Source organism: Myiozetetes cayanensis, unplaced genomic scaffold (assembly GCF_022539395.1).
Source record: "Myiozetetes cayanensis isolate MyiCay16 unplaced genomic scaffold, myiCay2020 scf1, whole genome shotgun sequence".
Taxonomy (NCBI): domain Eukaryota; kingdom Metazoa; phylum Chordata; class Aves; order Passeriformes; family Tyrannidae; genus Myiozetetes; species Myiozetetes cayanensis.
Window position 1 is genome coordinate 82,256,113 of NW_026086604.1, and position 27,669 is coordinate 82,283,781.

Here is a 27,669-nt window from a genome sequence, read left to right on the forward strand (position 1 = left end):
TTTAAGTCATTTCATGGAAAATGATAGACAGTCATTTTGGCCAAGAACATTTCTCTCAACACAAGAGAAAACACTCACAGAAAAGGGAGAAAATGCAGTCCAGAGATTAACTGAGGGCTTAAACTCTTTGTGCATGGAAAACAAGGCAAGAAGACTAAAATACAAGTAATTATTTCACATAAATATTTAGTATAGAAGTCTGGACAACCCTTTAGCAGCTCCATCATCCAACTTTTTCTCTGTGAGAGTCAAACAAGTTAAATAATGGAAACAATATTGATTAGTTAATTTAAAAAAAACCCCTGCAATGGAACTAATTGGGGGAATTGTTTAATTGATATTTCTGGTCTGGCTGTCCATATCATTGACATTGGCATGTTACTATTGGGAGAAACAACTTACAGCAAGACAAGTTGTTTTTCATGTGTACTGAATTTCCCAACACAGGCTACGGCATAGCCTTTCTCATGGCTTGCATTATTTTTTATTGGGACAACTTATATGTGAGAAAAAGAGATCATGGTATGGTGGACTTTGATGGTGCTTCTTGTAGTGGAAGCAACTTTTATCTGATGGGATCCAAATCTCATCCCAGGTTTTCTAGTGACACTGTAATAATATCTGGTATTTCCTTAAAGCTCTACACTCTGAAGGTAAATAAATACACCACTGTACCCCCATTCTTGCCCATTCTTGCCCTTCAGTGAGCTTTGAAAGGTAAGCCCCAGATACTCAAAAGCCAGAAAATGACAAAATGTGCTTCATAATTTTTTAAATTTCATTCTTTCATCAATGCTGCTTTTGAAGCAGTTTCACAAGGAGATTGGGTTCCGCTTGTTGAAAGCAGCATTGCCAATCCTATGTGAACACTGCATACATCATTCTGAGAACAAATAGATGGTTTTGCCTTGGGTCTGCTTTGGAGGGACAGGAAATGGTGCAGGGTGAAGTGTCCATTTGTGAGTGCATCTGATCCTGATGGACTTTTTAATCGAGCATGGAGTTCTTCAAACAGTGGAGATGACCCTCTTTAGAGGGAATATAAAGATACACATCAATGGCAAGGAGAGAGCAGGAAGCAGCCACTCTATTTCCAGTATAGCACCTTGCTAATTAGAATAGGGAGGAAGTGAAAAGGTAAATAATACTTTCCTTGGAAAGTGACCATGAGGCACGACAGCTTTGAAACTTAAACTTGTTATTGCTAACATTTTATAGCCCATTAGACGTCACTGTCTGATGGATCTGAACTGAGGGGCATGACCTTTTTGCCTTCACCGGAGGCTGAGGGAGGAAGAACCCTCTGAATCTTTTGCCAACCTGTGCTGCCCCCTGAAGGCAAGCACACGATGCTTAGATTTACTCCAGCACTAGAAGAGATCACACCTTGCCTTATTTCTCCGTGTGCCTTTCAGAGGACCAGCAGGATAAAAATACTCATTTAAGTATTAACCCATTAATTCAAGCAACAAGAAAGTTCCACCCAAACTACAACAAAGTGAAAGAATATCATGCAAATTTACATAAATGAAGCTTGTCAAAAGACTTGCTTGTCTTTAGAAACAGAGTATGCTCAAAGTATTAAAAAAATATACTTATTTGAGTAAGGAGAACACAGGAAAGTTAAAAGAATCTAACTCAAATCCTTTAAGAGCATACAGTCCTGCAACAGATTTAATTTCTGAAACATTTCAGTTACACCACGATCTTTGGTTTAAATCCTACATTTTTGTCACGCAGAACTTCATATGAAGGGAGTCTCACAACAAAATTCATCTCCAATACAAATCAAAAAGTTTTGGAGTTGTATATTGAAAACTTTTGATCAAGGCCTAGGGCCAGTAATCTGTCTTGAAACATAAGAGGAGGAGGCTGAACAAAGCTGGCTTCTGGACTTGGCACTGTATCCTCAGACCATAGACCTCCTAGTTTGCTGAAGTTGCTCTGAATGAACTCCAGATGTGTGGCTGTGGCAATCCCCCTGATCTAAGCTCCACACAGCACTAAATACCTCTGACCCACCTGCAATTTGTATATTCCAGGCAGCTGATCTGCAGGTGGCTGGGTGGTATCACAGCTGGAGAGAGGTGCAAAAAGCTCGGTATGGCTCCAATGCAAACTAGCTTTCCTTCACCAAGGAATGAAACATTTATTTACAAACTGAATTGGGTAGAGGAATAGAAGTTGTTAAAAACTGTTAAATGCAACACTGTAAAAGTGAAATGAGGCACCAGTCATTGTTCAGCAAATGTAACACATCATAAAAAGCCAAATGATTCAGTAATATTATAAAAAAAAAACCCAAACTATGGTACATAGTCCTTCTGGAGAAGAGTTAAGTTAGTAACTTCTGACAACTCTCAAGGAAGTCATCTTTTAGCAGGAATATGGTATTTATAGCTGACCAGCAAAAGACCAGAAGCTATACATAAAGCACTGTAAATTTTGACCTTACCACATTTCACAAACTAAGCATGATCAAGACAGGAATCCTTGAAGTCCACCAGTAATCAGCATACAAAGGTATGCGGGGCAGGTAGCAAGCAAACCCTGAGTAGTTACCAAGCAAATCCAGCTGCAATTACAGAGCGCTATGGTGGTGGTGGTAATTTTTAACCCTCATCATTGGGGGCCAGTTAACTCCACAGTACTTTGACAAGTGTGGACAGTTGCCCCAGTGGCTGCTCAGCATTTCAGTAATTAAAATCTTCTTTGCTAACTATCTCATGCAATTCTAACGAAACACAGTCCTTCCCTCCTACGAAGCTGCAAGTTAGCACAGTCATATGTGGTTTCAGCCCTTGTTGGCTTTTCAATACACTGAGCTGCACAATGAGCAGCACACTTTTCAGCACACTGCACACCTAAGGAGGATTAAGGAGAAGAAAAATAATCAGCACTTAAATGAAAGAATGTTGCTGACATCAGTAATGACAACATTACTGAAATGTTCAGTCAACAGCAATCTTGGATGTTGTTATGTTTTCAGTAGGAAGAGGAATACAAACTCTGCATCATAACGCACTAAGTCAATTTGTACCTCTCAGCTTTCCAATTTAAAGCTAATGAAATTTTTGATGCACAACTGGAAACAGAGAAACGTGTTTCACTAACAGGAATCTCCTTATCACCTCCCAAAATGTCATCATACAATTAAAATTTTAAGTGATAAAACTTTGAAAAGTAACATAATTTGGCTATTTTTATGACTATTCAACTTACAAAATGAATTAAACTTGGTCTGGAAAGAAGGGATAATAAAATTAAAGGGATATCAAACTTTCAATACTACACTGCTGTCACAAGAGTATTTAAACAAAGACACTATTTTTAACAGCTTTATTGGTTTAATACCTGTTGTACAAAATTTGTCTCTGGAATATCATAAGAGGAAAAATTACTCTGCAATTATATTTTGTTTACAGTATTTTAGCAAAGGGGTACAATTCACTATTTTTCTAGAAAATAAACATTCTCAAAATCTGAAATCAATACTGATTTCAAAAAGCAGCACAGTAATATTCCTTGTCTCACAGCAAGAGCCAGAAATACAAGTCTCTCATTTTTTCTCCATGTGAACCACAGGGTGACAGCACTATAAGGTGAAAGGTTACGTTTGCATTTCTACATTGTCTAACTGCAATTCTTTACAAAATACCTTCAGAGTAAAGGCAGTAAAACCAGAAGGATAAAAAAGTATCTGAAAGGCTCATTAGCTTAATCCTTTCAATCACAGAAACAGAGGGCTGATACTGTAAGGGGAATTTCTCTCCCAGTAGAAATGTATGAGTCATAGAATCAAAACCCATTCCAAGCACAGCCATCATGTTCTTTGTTCTTTGAAGAAGTCTGTTCCTTTCAACTCTTCTGGCAGATAGTCCTGCTCTACAGGTTCCTTGTACATGGGGTTATATTTGTAGCCTTTGCCATAGCCCAGGTTCTTCATGAGCCTTGTTGGGGCATTTCTCAGGTGCAGTGGAACAGGTGGCAGAGGTCCTGTGTGCGTTCTCAGACATTCTTTGACGTTGCCATATGCCCTGTACACCTCTATAGACTTTGGTGCTCTGGCAAAGTACACTACACACTGTGCTAGAATCACCTGGAAACAAGAAAAGGGAAAGCGTTAAACCACTTCTTTTAGGCTCTTCAGGAAAAGGTCTGCTATTCGGGTTGTTTGTATGGCATGGCAGGGTTATGTTTCTAAACTGACCTCTGCCTGCTACCATAATACGAATACTATTATTTAACACGGCATCCCGATTTTCACTACTAGAAAATAATGGCTACTTTGGAATATACTGTTTTACTTAAAAGAGAGAGAAAAAAATGGACAGAGCAAAATGATATAAGTTCATATATCATATTTTGACAATAAACGTGCAGCGAAATAAAGTGAATTTGATTTTAAACTACAGCATACATTTTAAGAGCTACAATGTTCTCTTGTCAAAGAAGGGGGGATGCTGAATGAACAAGTAACTAAGGTTGCCTTGTCCTTGCAATCTGTTACATTTTATAGTTACAGACAGGTTTTACAGTTTGCAGTACTTTCAAATAAGTGAATTAATGAAGCCTTTACCTCACATTCTGGCATTCCAATAAAGTGACAGCCTTGATAAGCAGCAACTGCTTGTGTTAAAGCCAGAGGATCTGCCAGTCCTACAAAAAGAGATCAGATAAAAGCAGGGTAAAGTTTATGTCTCTTTTTTTTTTTTTTTTAAATATTTCCTCTACCGGGCAATATCCACGCAAATTTCAAACTTGCTTTCTCAGATGCTGGAATTTCTGGTACAATATCGTACCAGACATAAGATATACTCCCTCCATACAAAAGCCTTCCCTCTTCTGTCCCCGCTCCCCCCTCAAAAAAAAAAGGTCTAAGTCATGGGTACAATTTATGGGTTGAATCTGCTGCCACACAGTGGTGGTCTGAGAGCAGTAGCTGACCAGATTATGATTCTCTTACCTTTCAGAATTGATAAAGAAATGGGAAGATACTGCTATATAGACATAGCTTCCCCAGATCTCCTAACTCTTCGCCCATCACACATGTGCTAAAAGTGTTACTGCACCTTCTACTTTGGACAAGTCAAGCAAGATTACAACTAGGGAGCCAGCTATCAAATCTGAGGTTTGTAAGTCAGGGTAGGCATTCACTTGCCAGACTCATTAAAAGATCACACATCCCTGAAATACACGCTCTGTGGCACAAGGTTACTGGAGATATACAACCATCAGAGTTTAAAAGAATTTACATTAATACACTGCCAAACCTGACCTCAAAAACATCTGTTTCTCCTGCAGCAGGTAATCATCACAATGACACCACACACGTAGGTCTCTGTCTGCATACACAAAGCTTTTTGTTGAATGTGGGGCATTTCAGTATTTTGTACCTATTTTGCACATAGCAGTTTTTGTGGTTTCCCCCCCACCCCGAAAAAAACCAATTTTTAAAAACCAGAAGCTTGTCAGATCTTCATTTAACATAATATTCCAACATGAAGTATTGCAAATACTGACCTATATCTTCACTTGCAAACCTCACCAGCCTCCTTGCCACATAAAGTGGATCCTCACCACCTTCAAGCATTCGAGCAAGCCAGTAAAGGGAAGCATTTTCATCTGAGCCTCTCATAGACTTGTGCAGGGCAGAGATGCAATTGTAATGTTCTTCTCCTATTTAGAATTGGGGAGAAGTGATACAAAAAGCTGTTAGGAGGAAATTACATGAAATGCATTCAAGGGAACAGAATACATTTTACTAAATCAGTAAACCTAATCTTTTCAAGTTCTAAACTTTTTCAAGTTCTTTTTACGTCTATGTGGTTAGTCTTCATTAATGTTTTCAATGCCTTCATGGTTTGCCACATGAATCATCCCACTAACTACATAAGCAAAACAGAGCAACTGTAAACAAGAAGAAGGTGGTTTTTCTTAAACATTGCAAGGCAAACAATTTCGGTTTTGTACCCTCATGACCTTTCCTTCAAAAAAAACCACAACCCAGATATTTTAATCAGTTAGGAAGAAGACTATTTAAACAGCTCCTACCTGGCAAAGAGTAAAATATGAGCACATAAAAATGATAAAACTTGAAAATAAAGTGTGCAGTAAATCAAACATGAGCTTGATGTATTATATGGGGGGATGGGTGGGGGGAAACGAAATGTTGCTGTGGATACACAATGATGGAACATTACACAATTTGGAGAAAAAAGAATTGCAGCACACAACCCTGGTAAACCCCTAAGAAATCCTGAGTTTAGTTGTGGACACCTGCACTACTGGAAGGGTCTTGAAAACTGAAAGCAGACGAAATAAAAAACCCTACATAAACAGTACCTGAAATGCAAGACTGCTAAATAAGAAGTGAGGAGACTGAATAAATTATAGGGATTATTTTTTAATATTAAAGTTTAATATGTGATTAGATATGGACTCCAAGGAGAAACGAAGCTATTACACAGATCTTTTAAGGATACACTTAAAAATAGAGGTTCAGTATTACAAACACTGTAAAAGAACCTTCCTGATTACAACTTTTGTCTGTGTGGCTGGTTTTGATTCTTATGCATTTCTTTTAATCAAACTTGCAAGAGTATTTTGGCACAATATTGTTGTTAAACTTTCCATGTAATCTGCCCTTCTTATTTTTTAAAGTGCCTGGCATTCCTTGGCTTACAGCTAAGCATGTACTATAAAGGCAACTGGCTGCATGCACAGCCATCTGTTAATATTTCTCCTTTTCCTCAGGCTAGAAGGATTTACAGCCTGAGGGCCATGTCAGAACATACCACCATCACTTGTAGGCCCTGAAAAATAAAAGGCTGCATGTAGCAGTTTGAAAACCAAAATCCCCACAATGCTGCAGTTGCCTCTTTCACAGCCAGCAAGGTCAGAAGCTGGGTTCATCCTCCTCCATCTCTGCTCATGCTGGAGTGTGGTTCTGTGGGGAATTCCACACACGCGATGCTGGTGAACACAGGCTGACAGGCAGCTATTTTTGCTAGGACTCCACACAAAGAGCCCTGAGGTATGCAGCCATTACTCCTGCCAACACAAACAGCATGGCCATGCTCCATCATGACACTTGAGTTAGTAGCAATAAACCCAAGCAGCTGAACTCGCATTGTCCCCTTGGAAGAGGAGTCTCTTGGTCTCTTAAAAGTAAAGGAAGATGGTTTTTAAATATCTCCAGAGGTTGCACTCGCCCAGATTGTTCTGCTGGACTGCTTTTTTATATCCTGTTCGGGGTACTGTAAAGTGTCATATTTGGGGACACCAGCTGGAGAGGCAGAAGGAATGCAGTGGATAGGCTGGGCTAGATATATATATACCTGCAGGCGGCTTCAGATTCTGCAGGCTGAGAAAGGGAACAGTTTTCTTCTCCCTTTATCTCCTTGCTCACAAAGTTAATTTTGGTGACTGAGCCATTAACATAATGACAATACTTATACACAAAGATTCGGGACTTCTTCAGAAAAAATGCATTAAATGCAGTTTCAATTAAAGACAAGATACAGTGACACACTGGACAGAGGTGTTATGTTTCCACTTAACAAAATACAGTTTATAGATATCTTATTTGAGATACCAGAAGCAGCCTAAGAAAAAAACTAGAACTTTTAGTAGACCTTTATTTGTTAGTTCTGTCCCTCAGTCTGGTTAGCCAACATGTAGGTTTTGGCTGTATCAATTCAGCTGAGAGACAGACACAGCTTATCTATCACTGCTGTTCTGCATCCCAGATGCCTCTTGAAATCAAAACTATAAAGAGTTTTTGGAATCAAAATGTATTTGTTCTATGCAGTTCCCACAAAGGCAAATACCTTTCCGAAACAAGATACTACACAAGAGGCTTTGTGGAGGGAAGGATTTTCTTGTGTCTAATGTATACAGATGTATAAATCTTGTTGATATATGCCCATAAATTGCTTTTTGTGCCAAAGAGTTTTCAGGCTAATTTAAGATGCCAGTTTATCTAGAGTCTTACTGGTAGATGACAGGGAAAAGGTCTCATTCACTGACCATAATTAATATTTGGAGTTCTTAAGCTGTTCCTATTTAGTAAGGTAGTGGGCAAAAGTAAAATCACAGTCCCCATCTGACATTCTTTTCTATCTTTGCAACTCATTAATAAAGGACAGAAGAAAGTCTTGAAAGTACAACTAGAGCAACAGCACAGATAAACAGACTTCTCATTGTGGTCTAGCAGAACAAAATTAAGCTGGAAAAAAAGATGGTTGCTGGCAGTGAACTTTGATTAAAGTTGTTTCTTTGTCCTTCCAGCTAAAATGCATAAATGTCTTTACATGTCTGCATACATATCAGAACAACATCCTAACAACCAGATTATGAATAATGGCTTTCTTAGATTACTTGATGAAAGTACAGAAGAGAATGCCCAACTACATGTATTTGGCAAATTTTGCAGAAGGTAACAAAAAAAAAAAAAAATTTTGTAAAATCAAAATTCCATATCAAAATTCCATATTTACACAACTCTGAACACTAATCATGGTGCTCTCTACACGAACACACTACCTTTACATGTATGTTGCTGCTATCATGATTAGACAGCATCATGTGCCTCCACTTTATAAGGCTGAAGCATTTTATTTTAGAGAATTGTAGATTCCACCACCACAACTGTGATTCAAAATTTATCAGTTAAAACATGCTACAAGTCTTTATATAGCAGCCTCTCTTCAGAAGCCCTTTGTACACAAAAGGACAAACAACTTTACTATGGACAAAAGTGGTTAACCGAGGTACAGAAGAGAGAAATTCTGTAAACACATGTACTTGGGCAACCTGCTACTGTGGTAATATCTGTGGCAGGCTCTTTGACATGTGTACAATCAAGAAAAAATGAATTTTGATTGCTTTCACCACTCTCTAAAAATCTCTGACCAAAAAACCCCACAATAACCCACAATAAGGATTTCTGTAACAGAGAAGGGCCTGACACATGCTACCTAGACTGGATGCAAGCCTCAGAAACAGGCACTCTGTGCCATCTCTAACAGAGCAAGAAGGCGTAGGAGGGCTGGGAGCAACGGACACAGCCAAGAGTTCTGTGTGACAGTGGCCACAAGGCGACAGCAAACACACAAGGGACCTACATGGCACAAGAGACTCATGCTGGCAAACTAGTCAGATTTTCCACTTCCTTTCAATCATGACCTCTTCCTGCCACAGACCCCATAAAATTCTTCTTCTCCCTCCCCCTGCCTACCCCGAACTTCTCAGCTGCCATTCTACCAGTATCTGCCCAGCTACCTTGCTCCTGACCATGAGTCATCATTATTTCTTAGAAAGGCTGCAAGTAGGCATATGTTACAACCAATCTCAATAAAGCTCTCATCACAGTTTTTGAACAGTGACAATTAATTAAGTATACCAGATACAGTGGTAAAAGAAAAAAGAAAATCAATCAGTTCTTCAAATACTGCTTGGCATAATCATTTGATACTATCCTGGACGGTCATTCAAGTATTGATGAAGAACTACATATTAATTCAAGGGGATTCATGTAATCTCTAATACTCACTGATTTTTAACCCTCTCACAAAAAATGGCATAGTGGCCAGCTACTGTGATGCCTAAGATTTCCAAGTCATAAATTTAGCAAGAGTGGTTATCACATTAGGAAGCCTTAAATGTAATTAGATTTACATGACCTGTCCTAAGCAAGCTACAAAATTCATTACCTTAAAAAGCAACTCTAAAAATAAAGCTAACTGCTCAGGTTTTGACGTAACATACTGCTGTGAATGTGAGCACTTTTAAGTCTTTCAAAGGAGTAGAAGTGCAGTGGAAGATATCTAACCCTCCAAGAAAAATGTTCTCATCAAATTCTTCTCCTTCTTTACACTGCAATCCTTGTAGAAGACAATATTCTAATAACCTTAAATAACAAATAATTTCACCACGCAACTGTTTTCAGAGCAGCAAATGTGTCTTTCAGCTAACCTACACTTCCTAAGTGCTAAGAGGAAACCCTGTTTAGAAGGAATTTCTGGCTGAACTGCATTGTACAGGAAAACTAGTTTCTAGGACAAACCACTATTTCACTAGAGCACCTGGTATGAAAAAGGGAGAAGAAAAAGAAATTACAGAGACTATCCCCTCTTGAGAACACTGCATCTTAGAAACTGTATCAGGTACTCACCTGCTCGGTCATACAGGATGTGGGATCGCTGGAGCCCTTCCTTTACGTGCTCTTCAGTTATCAGAATGCCATTTGCAGAACCACCTTTGGTAATATTCAAAGGAGTAGTCTTCCCTGCGGCTAATCTGGCCTGAACTGCTAGCTGGAGTCCATTCAGTCCAGTCCTTGCATCACCATCGCAAAGGTAGGCGAGTGTGTTTAGAGCTTTGGCCTCTATGAACACTGGGGATCTGCAACAGAATAACCACACACCATGAGCCCCCATCACGCTTATTATGCTAGAGATGGTGGTGCTTTACAAAGTTTGTTGAGATGCAGCTGGGCTTAAGATTTATTCTTAACTCATCCTGCCTTGATTAAGCACTGCAGAGCCAGGGGGAATACCGTGGCACGCAACCCTCTTCCTCCTGATCCAATGCCTGTTAAATAAAATTGCACATGAAAAATGTAGGAATGAACTCTCATCTATTTAACTCCCTTATTTTAACTCACCTCACTAAACTCAATGGAAACTGGGCTTAGGTTTTCACCAGAACAAAATTCTGACACAGCCAGTTGAACTTTACACGAGGTTTTACTCCATCACCATTTCAAATTCCTTGTTGGAAGAACAATGAAAAGGTAGAAAGCTATCCAAATGCAGGTGAGAGAATATAGTGAGTTATAAAGTAACTACCATAAAGTTTTGGACAAACTACCAACATCAAGAGTTGCTGTTTTCTTTAAAAAGCAACAACTGGAAGGATTTTTTACATTGTAAATTATATCCATCCTACTTTTCTTTTTTTTTTTGCATGGTATTACAGCTTTAGTCAGGGGGGTACAAAAGAGAATCTTACTATAAAGAAATGGCATCCCATACATGCATGTCACTCTTCTTGCCATCTACTACTCTAAACGTGCCAGGACTACACAAATACATGAAAAAGGCCAAATTCCAGCGAACTCATAGTCTAAATGAACAACATGGGAAGAGCTGAGAAATGGAGCAGCAGGTGAAGGATCTCTTGAGATCTCATAGTGGGTCTATGAAAAGTCTGGGAGAACAACAAAGCTTTGTCTCCAAGTTTTCATCTACTGGGCTGCAGTCCCCACTGTTGGGGCACACACAAACCAGCTCACCTCTGCACATGTCGCAGACATACTGTTGAGGATTTAACTCTCAAACTTTAGTTAGGTAGACAAGGTAACACCTATGATGTTTGCCAGGCAGAAGATAGAACTGATTTGATTTGAAAACAGTAACTAATGGAGTAATGGCCCTAACTGAGCCATTTTCAGTAACTGGACTGCAAATCAAGAGTGACATGTATCAGCAGGGATTAACACACAGACCTTGGTGTGAGAGGCACTTTCTTATGAAGCTCTTGTGTGTCAAATAATCAGGGATTCACAACAGCCCTGCACTTCATCCACCAAAACCATATATTACTGTTATTACCAATGTTGTAAAAAAAGGCAACCCCAAGGGTCCCAGAAACATGTACCCCACTAATCTTCATTACTTGACTCCTCTTCCTGCTTGCAAACCCACTTTGGACTTGTCCCACAAAAGAAAAGGACTGTACGTCCTGGAAAAATTTCAACAGTTAATATTCGAGTACCCTCATGGCAACACATAAGAGGAAAAAGCTAGTAGAGCTGCAGTCTTAATCCACACCACTTTAAATGAAGGCCACCAAATGTCTTCTAGGGTCAAAACCCATGCTGCAGAGAGTAGGCAGCAGGAATCACACTCTGTGGGAAAAATAAATTTATATACCCGTATCTCGTCATACCATTTTTCCATCTTCTTATTTCTTCTGTATTTGATAAAGCTAGGAACAAAATTTAACACACATACAGTGGCACTTTTGCCAGGTGTTTCAAACACCATTTTTGTTTTCGAATGAGGAAGCAGAAGAATACAACAGCACAGGGACTTACTCAGTCAATTATCTCAGGCATCAAATTCCTTGAAAATCAGGGAGCAACATTCATGCCTCAGTACTACAGATAGGCACCAGAGTTTTCATATGCATTGAAAAAAGCCAACAGGAAAGCAAAATCTATTTTTAAAAAAACAGCAGGCACTACATACAGACATCCTGCTGCTATTACCTCCATCAACGGGGAACAAAACCAAATATATGGCACAGTGAGCAAACACTCTGGATACACTAGCAGGGCATACTGAAGAGAAGGTTTCACCTGCAAGGACCAACTTCTTTGCCTGCTGTTTGCAGAGAAGAACATCATGCGCTTGAGGCCTCCTCAAACTGACACCCACCACCAATACATGCAGTGACTGCCAAGAGGAAGGGAAGCGCTGAAAGCATCACAAGGCAGGTACTACACTTGGAAGAAGCTGAATACAGTCTACACCAAACAAAGTTGAGGCTTCAGAGCACTTTTGCCATTTATCTGCTAACTAGAAGCTCGGCAAAAAAAGCTGAGTTGTATTCCTGTCTCTTCAATTTCACTCTAGGACTCACAAGTGCCCTGTTGACTCAACACAAGCAACTTATACGACAGAAATTGAAACAAATATTCACAAGAAAGTATGGAAAATCTGGTTACAAGCAAAGGTCTTGTTCACTTCCATAGTGAAATTCACCTCTCACTTCAGCAAATCATTTCCTGCAAGGAAACTGGATGGATGTTCCAATAAAGGAATAATTTTCAAAAGGGTATTGAGCACCAAAGACCCAAAGGAATTCCATCTTCAATGTTGTGATTTACAAGCCAGTGAATTCAAAACATGTCAGAACTTGTGACACAGCCAGAAAACAGATGAACTGCATGGTGTCTGAGCTTGCCAACAGGAAACTGGGGATCCTCTCATTTCCCTCAGCTGTGTGCCTTCTATGCTATCTAACTTCAAAGACATTAATCCACTATCCAGTCTACTGCCTGACTTCAATTAGAGATATCACTCTGAGGGCAGCACTGGGATGACAAAAATAAAAAGCTAAGAAAAGAATTTGATTTCCTCCATCACTGACACAGTAGAAGTGTCAGTGTACACCTGGAACAGTTTGTGCTGCTATTGAGCCAGCATAAACTTCAGAAAGCACAAGCAAAGGTGCAGCAATATAAAGCATCCACAACATTGACCTCTTACTTTTCTTCATCCTGAATATGTTTCTTCGTTTCCTGTTACCCCATCTTTCAGTTTGATTTACTGCAGACTTTATAGGCACAGTTTGGTGGCAGTAACACTGATGAAAATGTAACACAAAGCACATCTTATCCTAAAGAAACCCAATAACTAACATAAAAACTGTCAAAGAAGCTTTATGAGCCATGATGACATAACAAAGATGCCAAAGTAGGTAACACCTCCTGCTAGTTCTGTTTCAGCTTTAGAGCAAGAAAGGGCCACAATGGAATGAAAGAGAAGCCAGGTGACCCAACCCTATCAGAAATCTTCAGCAATGGTGGAAGAAAGATAAGAAAAAGCCACCAAGAAAATTTAAGAGAACAGGTTTGGGTAGAGAACATTTTCCTTGTGGAGTGCCGATGATGAAACCCACTGAATGACAGAGTGATAGCTGCATTCTTTTTGAGCACAGAAGATGCCTGTAGAGACTAAGGAAGATTCACCCCTCACGTTATTCCTCAGGGTAGTAGGAGAGACCACAAAGAATCATCCCGTTCTTCAAAATCTCATACAGGTAAGCCATCATGTCAGACAAGTGATGTGATACTAAAACCATCTGAAAAACTGAGGCCAAGCAGCACATTCAGTACTTCATACTGTGGCTTCATACTGTGGCTTGGAAAAAGAGGCTCACATGGGAAATTAAGTCTAAAATTCAATGTACACATATCTTGTGCCTTCTGGCTAGATCTCTGCAGCATTTTCAAAGTAGGCATAGCCCACTATTTGGGGACATGCTGCCTTACAGCTCCTTTTCTAACTATGGAACAAAGGTGAGCACAGTTAACAACCAAATCAATTCTAATTGATGACTTTAATTTATGCCTCAAGACATCATGAACAGTTACCTGCCTGCATCTAATGACAGCCCTGCTTCATAGAAGTAGAGTGGTCAAAAGGTATGAGACAGCTGCTACTGAGGAGTAGTAGGTGGAGAGGAAATGACAGAGCAGAAATGGTATGAACAGTGAAGCAAGAAGATGGAATTAATGAGGCGGCCAAAACCAGAACCACAGTAAGGGACAGGATGGATTATAAAAAAACTAAGTCATCAGCAACTCTATGTAGCCACTGTGGACCTGAACCAGCTACTGTCAGAAAAGACAAGAAAGACCTGACATGCAACTGCAACAAATTCTCCTTAATTCAAAACCTTATTTTTATTTTCAAGTGCTTGGCTCCCACGTTAGCCCTCTGGAGTGTGGCCCTCTCTATTCATGGAGAGATTACTGAAACTGTGCTAGTCTGATAGTCTACCTGCCAGACTTCTTTCAGTTTGATGAAGCACTACACTGTGCTGTTTAAATCATCCATAGCTATTGGAAGGTTACAGATACAGAGTCTAGAGAAACCCAAACCCAAACAACTGCAGATGAAACTATGCCTTGTACTTTAATCCTGTATAGCAAAGAAAGTCTCTGAACCCTAGTCAGGGTGTAGCCACAACCACAGCTGTGCCATTACATTAAGGCTGACATGCAGTACTCCCTTCTCTTCTAAAATTCACATTACTACAACATCTAAAAGTTACAAATGAGTAAACTATGAGGCAGGGTAACCTAAAGTCTAAAATGGAACACCTTTCCTTACAGCCCTGACCTCAGCATTCAGATCAGCGATTCTTAGTGCTTACATTCTGTGATAAAGTTCAAGCGGATTCCCTCTCATTTGTTTCATACAGAATGCCTGCCAATCACCACCATGTCAGTGCACTGTAAATTACTAGGAGTGTAGCCAAAAACCAACATGAAGGAAGTGTAAGAGCCCGCATGTGAATACCAAAGTACCAAGCACTACTCTTATTTGCCAGCCTTCCATTTCAGAAGGCAGATAACATCTCTTACGGACAAATCCGGACCTTGTTTTTTTCCAAAATGTTCTCAAGTATTTAATGTGACTCTATCTGGCCTGGACATTAGGGAGCAGAGAAAAAAGAAGTCTTTTAACATCTCACAGCAACAGCCTCCTCTCCTCAAAGGATACCATAAAATATAGTACAGCACAAATCCTGCAACTAAAGAACACGAACAGCAGTATCCTCCCTGATCTTATTAAAAAAAAAAATTCTCAAAACAACAAAATTTTGTCAGGTACTTTCAAATTAATTAAGAGGGGATACTCTGTCCACTACTGAACAGTAACATGATGCTTTTGCAACCGGTTACAAGAAGTAACACACATTAGAACATGACAAAGACCCAGCTACAGGCTTCCACAGCAAATCCTCAGCAGCAGAATGGATTTAAATATCCTGTGAGGGTGAGTCAGGAGCTACAGATCCAAGTATAAAATTCTCTCCTAATCCAGACGGTAAGATTATGTTTTGGATGGAGAGAGCCAATGCTTTGGATTCTCTCTCTCCTGTCACCCCCGCCCCTGCCATATGCTGCCACTTCTTTTCTTTACTATCAGAAGTGGCTAGGGTTTCTCTTCCCACCCCCCAACTGCTTCATTCTCTCCCTGGCAGGCAGTCAACTCCTCGGGCTGTGTGCGTTAACACCCTGCAGCCCATAAAGTACTCACTCCGAGCTCTCGCTGCCGCTGCCAGTCGCAGAGCTGCCGTGCTGGTCGCCCTGGCCCAAAACCTGAAGCCCTAAGGACCTGACGGCCCGCATCAGAATTGCCTCCATCGCTTCCACCGAGAGCTTCTCCAGGACGATCACCCGGCACCGGCTCAGAAGAGCAGCGTTGACCTGGAAGGAAGGGTTTTCTGTGGTCGCTCCTATCAGGGTCACCGTCCCGCACTCGACGTGAGGAAGGAAAGTGTCCTGAGGATGGGAGGGAAGCAGAAAAAGCTGATCTCGATCAATGACAACCTGAAACATCCCAGGTGAGCAGGCTATGGTTTTTTTGGGTTTTGTGAGTCTTTGGCTTCCCTGTTGATATGACAAATAACCACACTGACAAGGCAGTTCATCTGTGTAGATATGTAAATTATTTAATTTCATGCAACACGCTAAAGGCTGTTCACCTTAGTAACAAATGGTTGGACTAAGAATGACCCTACCTGATGAAAACAGGGTAAAAAAATCTGTAAATTTTTCGTTTATTTATATTGCTTGGCAACACAAGAAATCATGAAATTGCCTTATCAAGTATAATGAATAGTGAGGCTACCCTACAAACCAACCTTTGGGGCTATAATTCTATAGGATGGCTCAAAAAACTACAGGAAGATTGCAGTACAGTTCAATATAAAAACTGTAACCTGTAGTGCAGCATTCAAGCTTTCCATGTTACAACTACAGAAACTTTATAACTAGAAAAGGAAAAGAAAAAATACCCAAGTAATGGCTGCAGTAACATGTTATCCCAAAACACCATACAGTAACATGTTATCCCAAAGCAGCCTTACTTTTTTTCTCACAGAGTAGAGGGGACAACATTAAAATACATACCCTTGGCACATTCACATTCCATACCTTTTTAAAGGTAATACAGAATGCTACCCTGAGATGGAGGCTGAAATGCAGATGTGTGCAGCAAACATTACTAACATGACTTTGCAGAAATAAAATTTCAGAAAAATATCATATAAGGACTCGCATGTAAGTCAACTATAACTCAGCCTTTTATTTAAACCTTTGAATCACAATAATTAAATGATGGTTGGAAGTAAGTGAAGGAATTTAATTTTTATATTTCTTCCTAATTCACCTACTAAAAACATTAACACTGAAATCAAAAGCCCAAAGGAAGGTATCATCTTAAGGTAAAGTAGGAAATTTTACAGAAGTGCTGACAAAAGCTTTTTTCAAAAAGCGGTGTAGTACAATACCTGCTGAGATTTATTGAAACGATGGATTTCATCAATAAAGAGGATAGTTTTTCTCTTGAAGAGTCTTCTTTCATTCTGGGCTTGGCTGATGACATCTCGAACATCATTTGTCTTGGCACTTGTGGCTGACAGTGTCACAAACCTCGTGCCATTCTTTTTGCTGTTGTTGGCTATGATGTGTGCCAGTGTAGTCTGAAACAGCAACAGGAGAAAGCTTTGTAAAAATAATTTTGGACACAGAAAGTACACATTTGAAGAAAATATGTAAAGAGCAAACCTATATATTTTGGACACAGGGACAGTGTTGACAGTTTATACAGTAAGCCATTTTAGCTCATGTTATTCTAGCACACGGAAGACTTCTAAACTTCCTGCTAGAGGTAGCTGCCAATTCCTCTGCTGCATTTCTAATGCCTGCACTTTTACGTACCAGACCCAGTCAGTCTCAATACTGAAAAGGCCAGCAATGACAGCTGTCTCCTTTCTCATGGAAGAAGAACTCTTTGCCAAATACTTATCTGTCACAGAAGACAGGCTGACTGCAATTCACTGTGCAGTTATTTTGTAAAGTATGTTAATAGCTTAAGAGCTGGACTATCCCAAGACACCTGCAGCAGGGTTTACAGTGCAATCACATTTCACAGATTCACAGAATATGCTGAGTTGGAAGGGACCCACAAGGATCATCAAGTCCAACCCTTAGCCCTAGACAGGATCAGCCCCAAGAGTCACACCATGTGCCTGAGGGTATCATCCAAAGGCTTCTTGAAATCTGGCAGATTTGATGCTGTGAGCACTTCCCTGGGGAACCTGTTCCAGTGCCCAACCACCCTCTGGGTGAAGAAAGGTTTTCTAATATCCAGCCTAAACCTCCACTGACACAACTTCAGGCCATTCCCTCGGGTCCTGTCACTGATCACCACAGAGAAGGGATCAGTGCCTGCCCCTCCTCTTCCCCTCATAATGAAGTTGCAGACTGCAATGAGGTCCCCTCAGTTTCCTCCAGGGTGAACAGACCCAGTGACCTCAGCCTCTCCTCATACAGCTTCCCTTCAAGGCCCTTCATCATCTTTGTTGCCCTTCTTTGGACAGACACTCTCTAATAGCTTATTATCTTTCTTATATTTTGTAGACCAAACCTGCACACAAAAAACACAACTGAAAAACAAAAACCTACAATGTTGTTAATAAACCCTTTTCTATTTCCAATACACATGAAAATGAAATTAATCAGACAGCAGTTTCTACAAAATCATGGGAATGTTAGTACTGAAAAATTATATGTATGCTTAAGAAAATGTAACTCTTAAATCTAAATAGTCAACAGCAATCAAATGCTGACCCAGGGAAGTAAAAGACAGCAGACTGAACAAGCTGTTGGCTGTTTTTAGTGAGCAGCTATGTTGTTTTTCTTTCCTTATAAACAATCTCTTCAAATCAGAATTTGTTTATATAGAATTTCACAAAGCCTACCAAAGCACAGAAGCAACCTCGTGGGTGGATTTTTTACACCTGAAAACATCACAGTCACTATTTTCAAACTTTCCTTCACAACCCTTAGTAAAGGTGGGTGTATCTGCATGTCCCAAGCAGAGTGTATCTCAATTTGAAAGTACTGCTGGAGAAAAGAGGTGGTTCTTCCATCAAGCTCACTCTTCTATTAAAGAAGGAGCCTGAGGAGAATTAAGACAGGAGAGCCTCAGAAGATGAGGAGTGGGACAGGTGCTGGCAAAATTACCACAGAAGATGTTCCAAGTGTTGAGGTTAAAGCAGCAGGTGCTGTCAACCTGATCCTCTTGCAGGGAGGCTACAGAAACAACCACCTACCACTTGGCTACCAGTGGTGTTGCAGCACTGCTCTGTCTCTTTAATGGATCTCCTTGTCTCAGAAATGGCAACCAGCCCAAGATGGAAAAGCAGAGGCTAAGGAGGAGGATGTATCACTATTTATTCTTGCTTTAGTTTTAGTAAGGGCTTCCTGATTGTTTTCAGAAGTGGTGTCATTTCAGGTCCTGATATAAGACTCATATTCCATGTCAGATCTTCTCTCACTCCCTGGAGCTCAAGCAACCAGCTCCTCCCCAACTTGTATCACTGCAGAAGATAAGACTTGAAAGACACTTAGAAAGTGTTTGCAGCAAAGCCTGTAGAAATCAGGAAGATCTGGAAAACAAACCAACCAACCAAATGTCCTCCCCTCAAAACAAAATAAAAACTATCTTTGAAATTAAGCTACCAAATTAAAACCAAAGTTTGTGTTTCCTTACAAAAGGGCTTTGATTCAGAATGTACCTTCAGAGGATATACCCATGCCTTAAAAATCTATGAAAGCATGGAAAATCCCCAATACATCAAAGTTGAGGATGAAAAAGGAAAATGTACCTCTTCCTTCTCTAAAAGTGGTAGTGGTGAGAGGAGGAAGAAAACTGAAAAATTAGTCAAGTGGCTATTTGTCTTGTAGCTTCTCTTGGACTGGTAGCTCACATTGTACCTGGCTATCATTCAGAGAGTTTTGTTGTTTAAAACAAAAGCTGTGAGGAATTTGTTTTAAATACATGCAGGAATCCATACTTCTAACAGCAATTTAGGAAAAAGAAATACAAAGAGATTTGCTTGAAAGTTACTGTTAGACCAAGAATCTACTTGAAAACTGCTGCACAGCTCTCAGCCAGCACGTACCTCTCCTGCTCTGCCAAGTTCAGGGTCACCAAGGGTTGTAGTAAGAATAACATACATTGCCTTTCAAAAGCAGTGTTTGACATGGACAGGCGTGTTCACAGCCTCTTTCTTCTATTTTGCACAATTAATCAGTCAGCAAATCTAACTGCCTATCACATACAGATCAAACTTTCCCTGGTCTCTGAAAGACTATTATTTCCCATGAGCTCAGGTTTTTTATGCTGCTTTTTCTCCCACCATCTCAAGCAAAAGTCAGTAACATTCAACACTGTTTTCTCCCTGTTACTTCAGGTTACAACCTAAGAGAACACATAACCGAGTGGAGACTTAACTTAAGCAGGGTTGCTTAAGCATGAAGGCACTAGCAGAGAACAACTGTAACTCGTATGCTAGACTCATATTTTCCCCTCACTAAATTCAGAGGCAATGCATTTTAGGGATAAGAAAATTAGAAATCTGATATTAAATAAGGCAGAAGAAAACACACTGAATATCCTTCACCACCTAAAATAATTCTGAATTTTGATTGTTACATTAGAAAGTCTTTTAAAATAGTAAATAGTTGCAATTTAATATGAATTAATAACACATCTGTATCAGAACTGTGTAACAAGCAGGAAGTGGAAATCTAAACAAGTTGATAATCTGCTCCTTTTATTATACAGGTGTTTCTCAATTAGCTTGTGTCCTTTCTTTATGAGGAGAAGTAGAAATATTGTTTCCCACAAATTTAGGAATAGGAGTGATCCTGCAAACTAACCTTTTGCTAACTTCACTAAAAATTACACCTTACAAAGCTCACAGTCCTTGCCCCTTCCAGAAATCATTCTCAGTTCTATTATCACACCACACTACCCAAACTCGCACCTATCATGCCAAGTTTTATGCTGAAAATTGTGAGACCTTACTGACTTACCTGTTTGGACAACCTAAAGCAGTGCCATCATAAGGAGCTGTTCTGAAACACAGAAACATATTCACCAAGAAACTCCTGAATCATTACTCACCAATTAATAACACTTTCAACTTCAGCCTGTGGTCATTTATGTCCAGACCCACTACACACAGAGCAAACACTTAACTGCTGAAGCCTTCATTTACTGTCCTGTACATTGCTTTGTGTCAGCCCAAATAAGAATATCCTCTCCCACAGGCTGCAACCATAAAAAACCCAGCAACCAAACACAAAAATAGCCAAACAAGCTCACTCTAAGCCAACTGCGCTACCAGTTCTTCCAGGCTTTGATACAAGTTACGGATGAAACAAAAGCAACCCATAAAGCATGCTTGGCTCCACACACCTCTCACTGTCACAGCAGAAAAGTCAACCCGATTTGCTGTTTGGTTAGCTGGCTGTTTGTACTAGGAGATAAGAATTTTCTGCATACTACAAGTTTCCTTGACTGGACAACTCTCTTTTGAGTATTTCCCTGCTCTCTGCACTGTCACTAGTTATGCAGCTTCATACCCATGGCTGGAAGAAAACAGTAAAATGCAAGTACTAATGAAGCCAGTTGTATTGATACTGATGTTCAGTGACTAACATTACCTTCTTAGAAGTAAGGTAGTCTTTTGATTTTTGCACCCCTGTACCAGGCCATTAAAATATGCTCATCGTGTTAGCTCACCAAAGCCCCTTACTGGAATGAAGAGTGATACTGCCTAGCTCTCTTCAAAAAGTGGAACTGAAAAAAATTGGGGAGAGATCAGAATATATGGTCATATCACAGTCAAGAAGACCTGAGTCAAGAAGTTGACTGTGAAACCTAAGATCATTCCTAAGTTTTGTGGAGATCAGGTAGATCTTGTTTAGGGATTTGCCTAAGGCTGTCCGTTCATGGAGACTTCCCTTAATTATTCTTACATTGCATAAATTTAGTGAAACAACCCTTGTAGATGTCAGGCATAGAAAACATATGATCTCTCATTTACATCTATCCTGTCATCAGCTTTCATGCCAGAAACTCCTGCAATGCGTGGAGAAATGCTCACAGTTGTTCTGTTCCAACCTTACAGCCCTTTTCATGAGGAGTTGCCATTCACACTACACGTTGCAGGAGCACGCTGGTGCTCTCCTTCCAGCCGGATGGGTCCCTCCGACATACACGCTTCGCCCAGAAAGTATGGAAGTTGTATGCTCTGCCAGGCCACGTTTTGGTGACCAAAGCAGATCTGGCACAGATCGGTACTAGTGTTTAAACTGCAGTGCAGCATGGATTATTCCTGAGCAGGGATAATCTTGCTGGCATGTAAGTCTCCCCAACAAATGACTTTGCTGGTTTGTTCCAGAGCAAACCACAGTGTGAATTATGTTTGTGACAGAGATGACAAAAGTAGCATCCTGATTTTCTTTGTGGCTGTTTGACCATGATTTTCTTCGTATTTTTTCCTCTCCTTTTATTCTGGTCAGGATTTCCAACAAGGAAATCCTAAACCTTTGTTTACAAGGTGCTGCCATCAATGTCCTCTCCTCACCCTGCCTTTGCTAGAAGCAGGGCCATACTGTGGTTGAAAAGCAGTCAGGAAAGGCCATACTTTGTTTCACTGCCTTGAGGGAGGCACCAACACTGCCAGCATTCTTGGATGCCAAAAGGGGGAATGATTCCCCAGCATGCAGCTCAGAAAGCTGGGGTCTGTCCTACCCAACACTGCTGAGCTGACCCAAGCTACCACACTGCGTCACAGGAGATAATTCTGGCTGTGTGTCTAAAGGAAACTGGCAGGATAGCAGATGAACATGGCCTGGGGACACTGTCTATACAGATAAACACAATCAAAAGTAGCAGCAGTTGGCATTTATATAAGGGCAGATGCTATTCTTACCCATCTTGTTTGGTTCCTCACACCCCAAATAGCCCCCTGAGATACTACCGGAGGAGTAAGTGTCACTGAACAAGAGCCACAACATATGGTTTACAGCACTTCCAGAATCCAAGCCCAACCAAACATAAACAGATGCAAGGTCATTGCATAATGTTTACTGAAATGGAGCTGTTGCCTCCATTTGCTGTATCCAGATATGTCTCCTTATGTTCCAACTTTTTTATGAATACAATTGTATTTTCTCTTCCAGCTTTCTCTTCCTAGAGAGTTATCCTAAGTTATTCCTGGTTTAGATTGGCGTAAGCAAAAACAAGTGCGCTGTATTTAGAAGACTTCTCCCAGGCAACTGCAAAGACAAACCCATTTTTCAGAGTTGTTTAGTGTATGCTACTGCAAAATGCATCATGCATTTTCAGTTAAAAATTTCATGGTAATCAATCAAAAGAACTTATTACTTCAAATGGTTCAAATCAGGTCCCAAGCTGTATGAATAATAGAAGATGAAATACACTCAAGTAATCAAACAGCCCTTTAGGTGACCCCTTGAATTAGCAAAACAGAATGCACTGGAAAGAAGGGATGATAAATATGCAGGGAGCAAAAAAAAGGTCTTATCTTTTGTAGGGAGGGGGTTCATGCCACTTGCTATCAAGCTTTTTCTTGTTAAACAACATGCATAAGAGGGAATGTTTAATGTATTTAAATACAGAATGTTCAGGTTTATAAGGTTAAACTGCATCTGTGGCCGCAAAATTATTCAGTGATCAAGTTACGCTGTGTCCCCTCGCTAACTCTTTACTAAAATTGGTGTCCCAATGGCAGACAGGCAAAAATCTAAATCCCTGCATTAAGGTGCCATAAATCACAGTACAGCTTACTCAGATTACACTAGGATTCATACAGGCTTTAAAAAATTTGCATAGTCAGGATGAACAAGCTAACTGTTCCTAAGTTAACAACCACGGCATCTCTTTGAGGCAATGTTTCTTCTGGCATGTGCCTGGTCAACTTCTTAAAAGCAGAAAATAGGTTCTCGTGTTCAACACTTATAAGTGACAAAAGTACAAAGAAAGAATCAAAGCCTCTTTACCCAGAGCACCTAGGCTTCCTAAGAAATCAGGATGACAAAGTCAAAGATCATGCTCCCTTTAAAGGAAGAGGACTCTATACAGATGGAAACTCTTAAGAAATGATCTCAACAGAAGCACACCAATTTGTCTTTTCAGTTTTGAGGGTGCTTTCTTGAATATTCAAGTGCAGCTGAGGCCAAAGTTGACTTGGGCAAAGCAGTTACAAAGCATATGTATTTTTACTCCAGTACCTAGCTTTACTGTTATCATGATTACAATTCTCCAAAAGTGCTCTTGACCTACAATGTGAAATACTGCAGTTATAGCACTTTAACAGGCAAGATTATTTTCTTGTTGCTTAGAAAAGTCCGTTAAACTACTACTTCTCATAAGGGTCCAAATTGAAAAATAATACATGGATCGATTTGAAATTTGGCCCTGATGATTTATTCCATCTCCAGTTATTTTATTTTTTTAGTTAGTCCTGCTCAAAATACACCCTTTGCAAAAGTATCAGTTAGCATGGCATTTGGCTGTAGAAATGGAAGGAGGCATAGATGGGCTGCAATAACCGGATTCCATGGGTAGCAAGAGCATGAAGAGGTTTAAGAAGTCTATGACCATCTTACACAGCACTTCTGAATTTAGACCAACATATCTAATTATGCTCCTATTTTAGCTCTTTGATGGACAGAGCTTAGCATGTGGCCCTGTTACATATGAAGCTACATAACATGCAATTATTTCTTCTTCTTTTTCCTTCTGAAAAAGACTGTACTTGACAGAAGAAGCTTTTGGTTATCAGTCCAACCAGGTCCTGAGGTAGTGACAAGACTTACTTCTCCCTCACAGCTTCTTTCAACTTTCAAGCACTATGTTACTTTCTCATTAAATGTTTTCTTAGGCACATTAAATACATACAGCCCAAACAGTAAGTCAGTGGGACAGGCAGGCAACCACAGATTTCTTTTCCCATCTTTTGGGGGACTACTTTGCTTGCATGTTAGATCTGTAAGTAGACGAATTTATAAAAAATATCCTTAAGAAAAGGATAGAACTTTCAGATATTTGCCTGAGACAGAGAATATGATTTATGAGGAAGAAGGCCTGAGACGAAACTATGCTCTGGCACCATCCTAGAAACACTGATAAGCATGGGCAAAGTTCATGTTTCTGCAGTAGGAATTTCTGGTTCAGCCAGTAATGGATATTGCATCAGGAGTTAGCTGAAAGCACGTAGACTCAAAACTGTCTGCTGAGAAGGAGTAACCTAGAAAGCAGATGAGTTATCCAACAATTAAAGTACTTTGAGAGTGAAAAAGTAACAGATAAATTGTAGAACTGTTCCTTGATGGATCAAAAGGCACAGAATTGATACATGTCAGCTGACTGATGAGCAGTAGAACTTAAACTCTGGGAGAAGCAAGCTTACTACATATAATTCTGCATAAAGCATATGGGTGAAGAAGACGAGTTATAGGAAAGGAGAGTGAAAGGTGCAATATTGCAGGCATAAAACAGATCACCCATTCAAAGGCAGTCTTAATACTGAAACTCAACAGTTAAACTGTCACTAGCTCATGAAAAAGTATGTCCATGGCCAAAAACAGGTGTATTCCTCAGATCACAACCCGATGGCCTCTGAAGTCACTGCCAGTTTTCAGACACTGTATGGAGCCTTTGCTGTGCTACCACTGCACTTGTAACAGATTTTTTTTTTCCCAGAAGAAAGAGGGCTTCGAGAAAGGGCAAGCACGTGCTGTTAACACAAGTAACATGAAACAAAAGGCAGAGTACAAATAAATACAGAAGTAAGCCACTGGATGCATTACTCATTCAGCAAGGAGGATTCCTATTTATTAAAGAACCGAATTCCACTTCTCTCTCTGGCCGTCTTACTTCGGTCAATTCACCTCCCATTTAAGGAGTTTTTAGAAACTCATTACTCTTAGACACAGGCCTTCTTTATCCCATTTCTTCCAAGCTCTTGCTTTCTGCTATTACCTTGTTATTTTAAAGGAAGTGGCAATTATTTAAGTTCACCAGTTGGTTCTTTTCGGGTGTATGTTACCTAGTCTAAACAACCTGTTGCATCATAGCTAACAGTATTCATCTATCAATAGTTCTCATACTTGTTGTCATGGTTTTGCCCTGGCTCAATTTGCTTTCACACTTCTCAGACAATTACTACCAGCTGAGAGAAGGTTTATGCAGATAAAAAGAGACTGAACTGGGAAAAAAGGTATGAGTATTTATTACTAACAAGTTAAAACTAAAGAACTATATCTACAACAATTCTACTTAAGTAAAAGGTACTAATTAGCAAAGGTGTCACTGAAAGTTTTGATTGGTTTTTTTGTTCGGAAATCATCTGGACAAAACCATCCTCAACCCCAGGGATGGGCTGGTGGGCAAAACCACAACACTTGTGTCTTCCTAACTGAGATTAACTGGCATTATTATTCAAGTACCATGCATATCAAGTCTCCTTTTATTTTCAAGTATGCTGCTGCTCTGTCCTTAACTGATCTGCTAAGCATTAATTCCTTATTTTTCCTGTCCCAGATTTCTCAGACATACTCTCCACATATCCAAGACACCTGTCTATATATATATCTAACATGCAAAACTTAATGCTATGCACACATTAGACTGACAGAGGTACCAGAGTATTTTGCTTGCCCTGCCACCCCACCCCACAAATCTGAAATACAAGGAGAAAAATGAAGCCGAGATCTTGAGAGTGGTCTCTCCTGACCACACTTGAGGCATTCCTTTGGTTCTTCCCTCACTACTGCTGTGTTGTACTTACAGGGCCTCTTGGGATTCACCAAGGTCTGCCCATGGTATCTTAAAGGAGGCAAAACAAGAAGGTGCAGCAGTCAGATCCTGCAAAAACAGTTTCAGAGTGTCTGAAGGTGGATGAGCGCCTGTTCTTTAGGCTACCTCCCTTCCACACCAGAGCTGCCTTCTCTCAGGGGCCGGAATTTCTAGGCTAAAGCAAACCCAGCACTCGCAAACCGCTGTATTAATCTGTTTGTATCTCAGACTGTTTCCTAGACATATTTACAGATTCTGTGTTGTTGCTGTTTTTAAGCTTCTCAGCCATTGACTAAAACACAGCTTACGTTTTAGGCAATAGCTTTGGAATTTACAGAATACTAATTATCCTAAACAAGAGGGGCTAATGCAACCAAACGTCAAGCTTCAGGGAGTGGGACTGGTGGGGGGGTGAACCACTTCTATTTTATTCAGGAGAAAGGTTGTGTTTTTGTAATCTTAAGTGAAAACTAGTGGAAAACCGGCCAACGTAAGAAACCGGTAAGACAAAACAGAGCGAGTTCGAAAAGAAACGGGTCCAGCCCATCCTTTAAGCTCATCTGCCTGGAGAGTGAAAGAGAGCAGGACATGAACCTCCACGCTGTGAGCCTGCGGCGGGGCGCCCACCGCCCGCACTCACCTTGCCGCAGCCCGGCGGTCCCCAGAGGATGAGGGAGGGGATTTCGTGGGACTCCAGCAGGGACCGCAGCAGGGTCTCCGCGCCCAGCACCCGCTCCTGCCCCACGTAATCCCCCAGCGAGCCCGGCCGCAGCTGTTCGGCCAGGGGCTTCCCCTCCAGCTTCTGCGCCAGGCTGGCCCCGCGCAGCGCCGCCGCCGCCGAGCATCCATCCCCCGGCTGCACGGCGGCCTCGTCCCGCCCCGCTCCGCTCCTCCTGCCGCCGGCCCCCGGGCTCTGCCCGCCGCCGCGGCCCTTCTGGAAGAGGGAGAAGACGGGGGGGCCCTCCTCCGGGCGGGCCTCCTCCGGCTCCCCCTCGGCCCGGCTGCCCGGCGGGGCGGCGGCGAGGCGCGGCCGCTTGCTGGGGGGCTCGGCCGCGGCCTCCCCGGCCTGCAGGCAGCGGTCCAGGTGCGAGTTGATGTGCGCGCCCGGCAGCTCCCGCAAGCACACGGGGCACCGCACCAGAGCCTCCTCCTCGGCGCCCTCCGCGGGCTCCATCGGCTG

At 40.9% G+C, this 27,669-nt stretch overlaps 1 protein-coding gene across 1 annotated transcript; it reads right to left on the reverse strand.

The window, feature by feature from the left end:
- Window positions 1-27,669, reverse strand: WRNIP1 (WRN helicase interacting protein 1). Its single transcript, XM_050317135.1, has 7 exons — window positions 27,130-27,669; window positions 17,098-17,289; window positions 15,843-16,087; window positions 10,178-10,407; window positions 5,524-5,679; window positions 4,580-4,659; window positions 1-4,099 (listed from the first exon to the last, which is right to left on the reverse strand). The coding sequence occupies exons 1-7, from the start codon at window positions 27,661-27,663 to the stop codon at window positions 3,824-3,826; spliced, it is 1,713 nt and encodes a 570-aa protein (XP_050173092.1). The 5' UTR covers window positions 27,664-27,669; the 3' UTR covers window positions 1-3,823.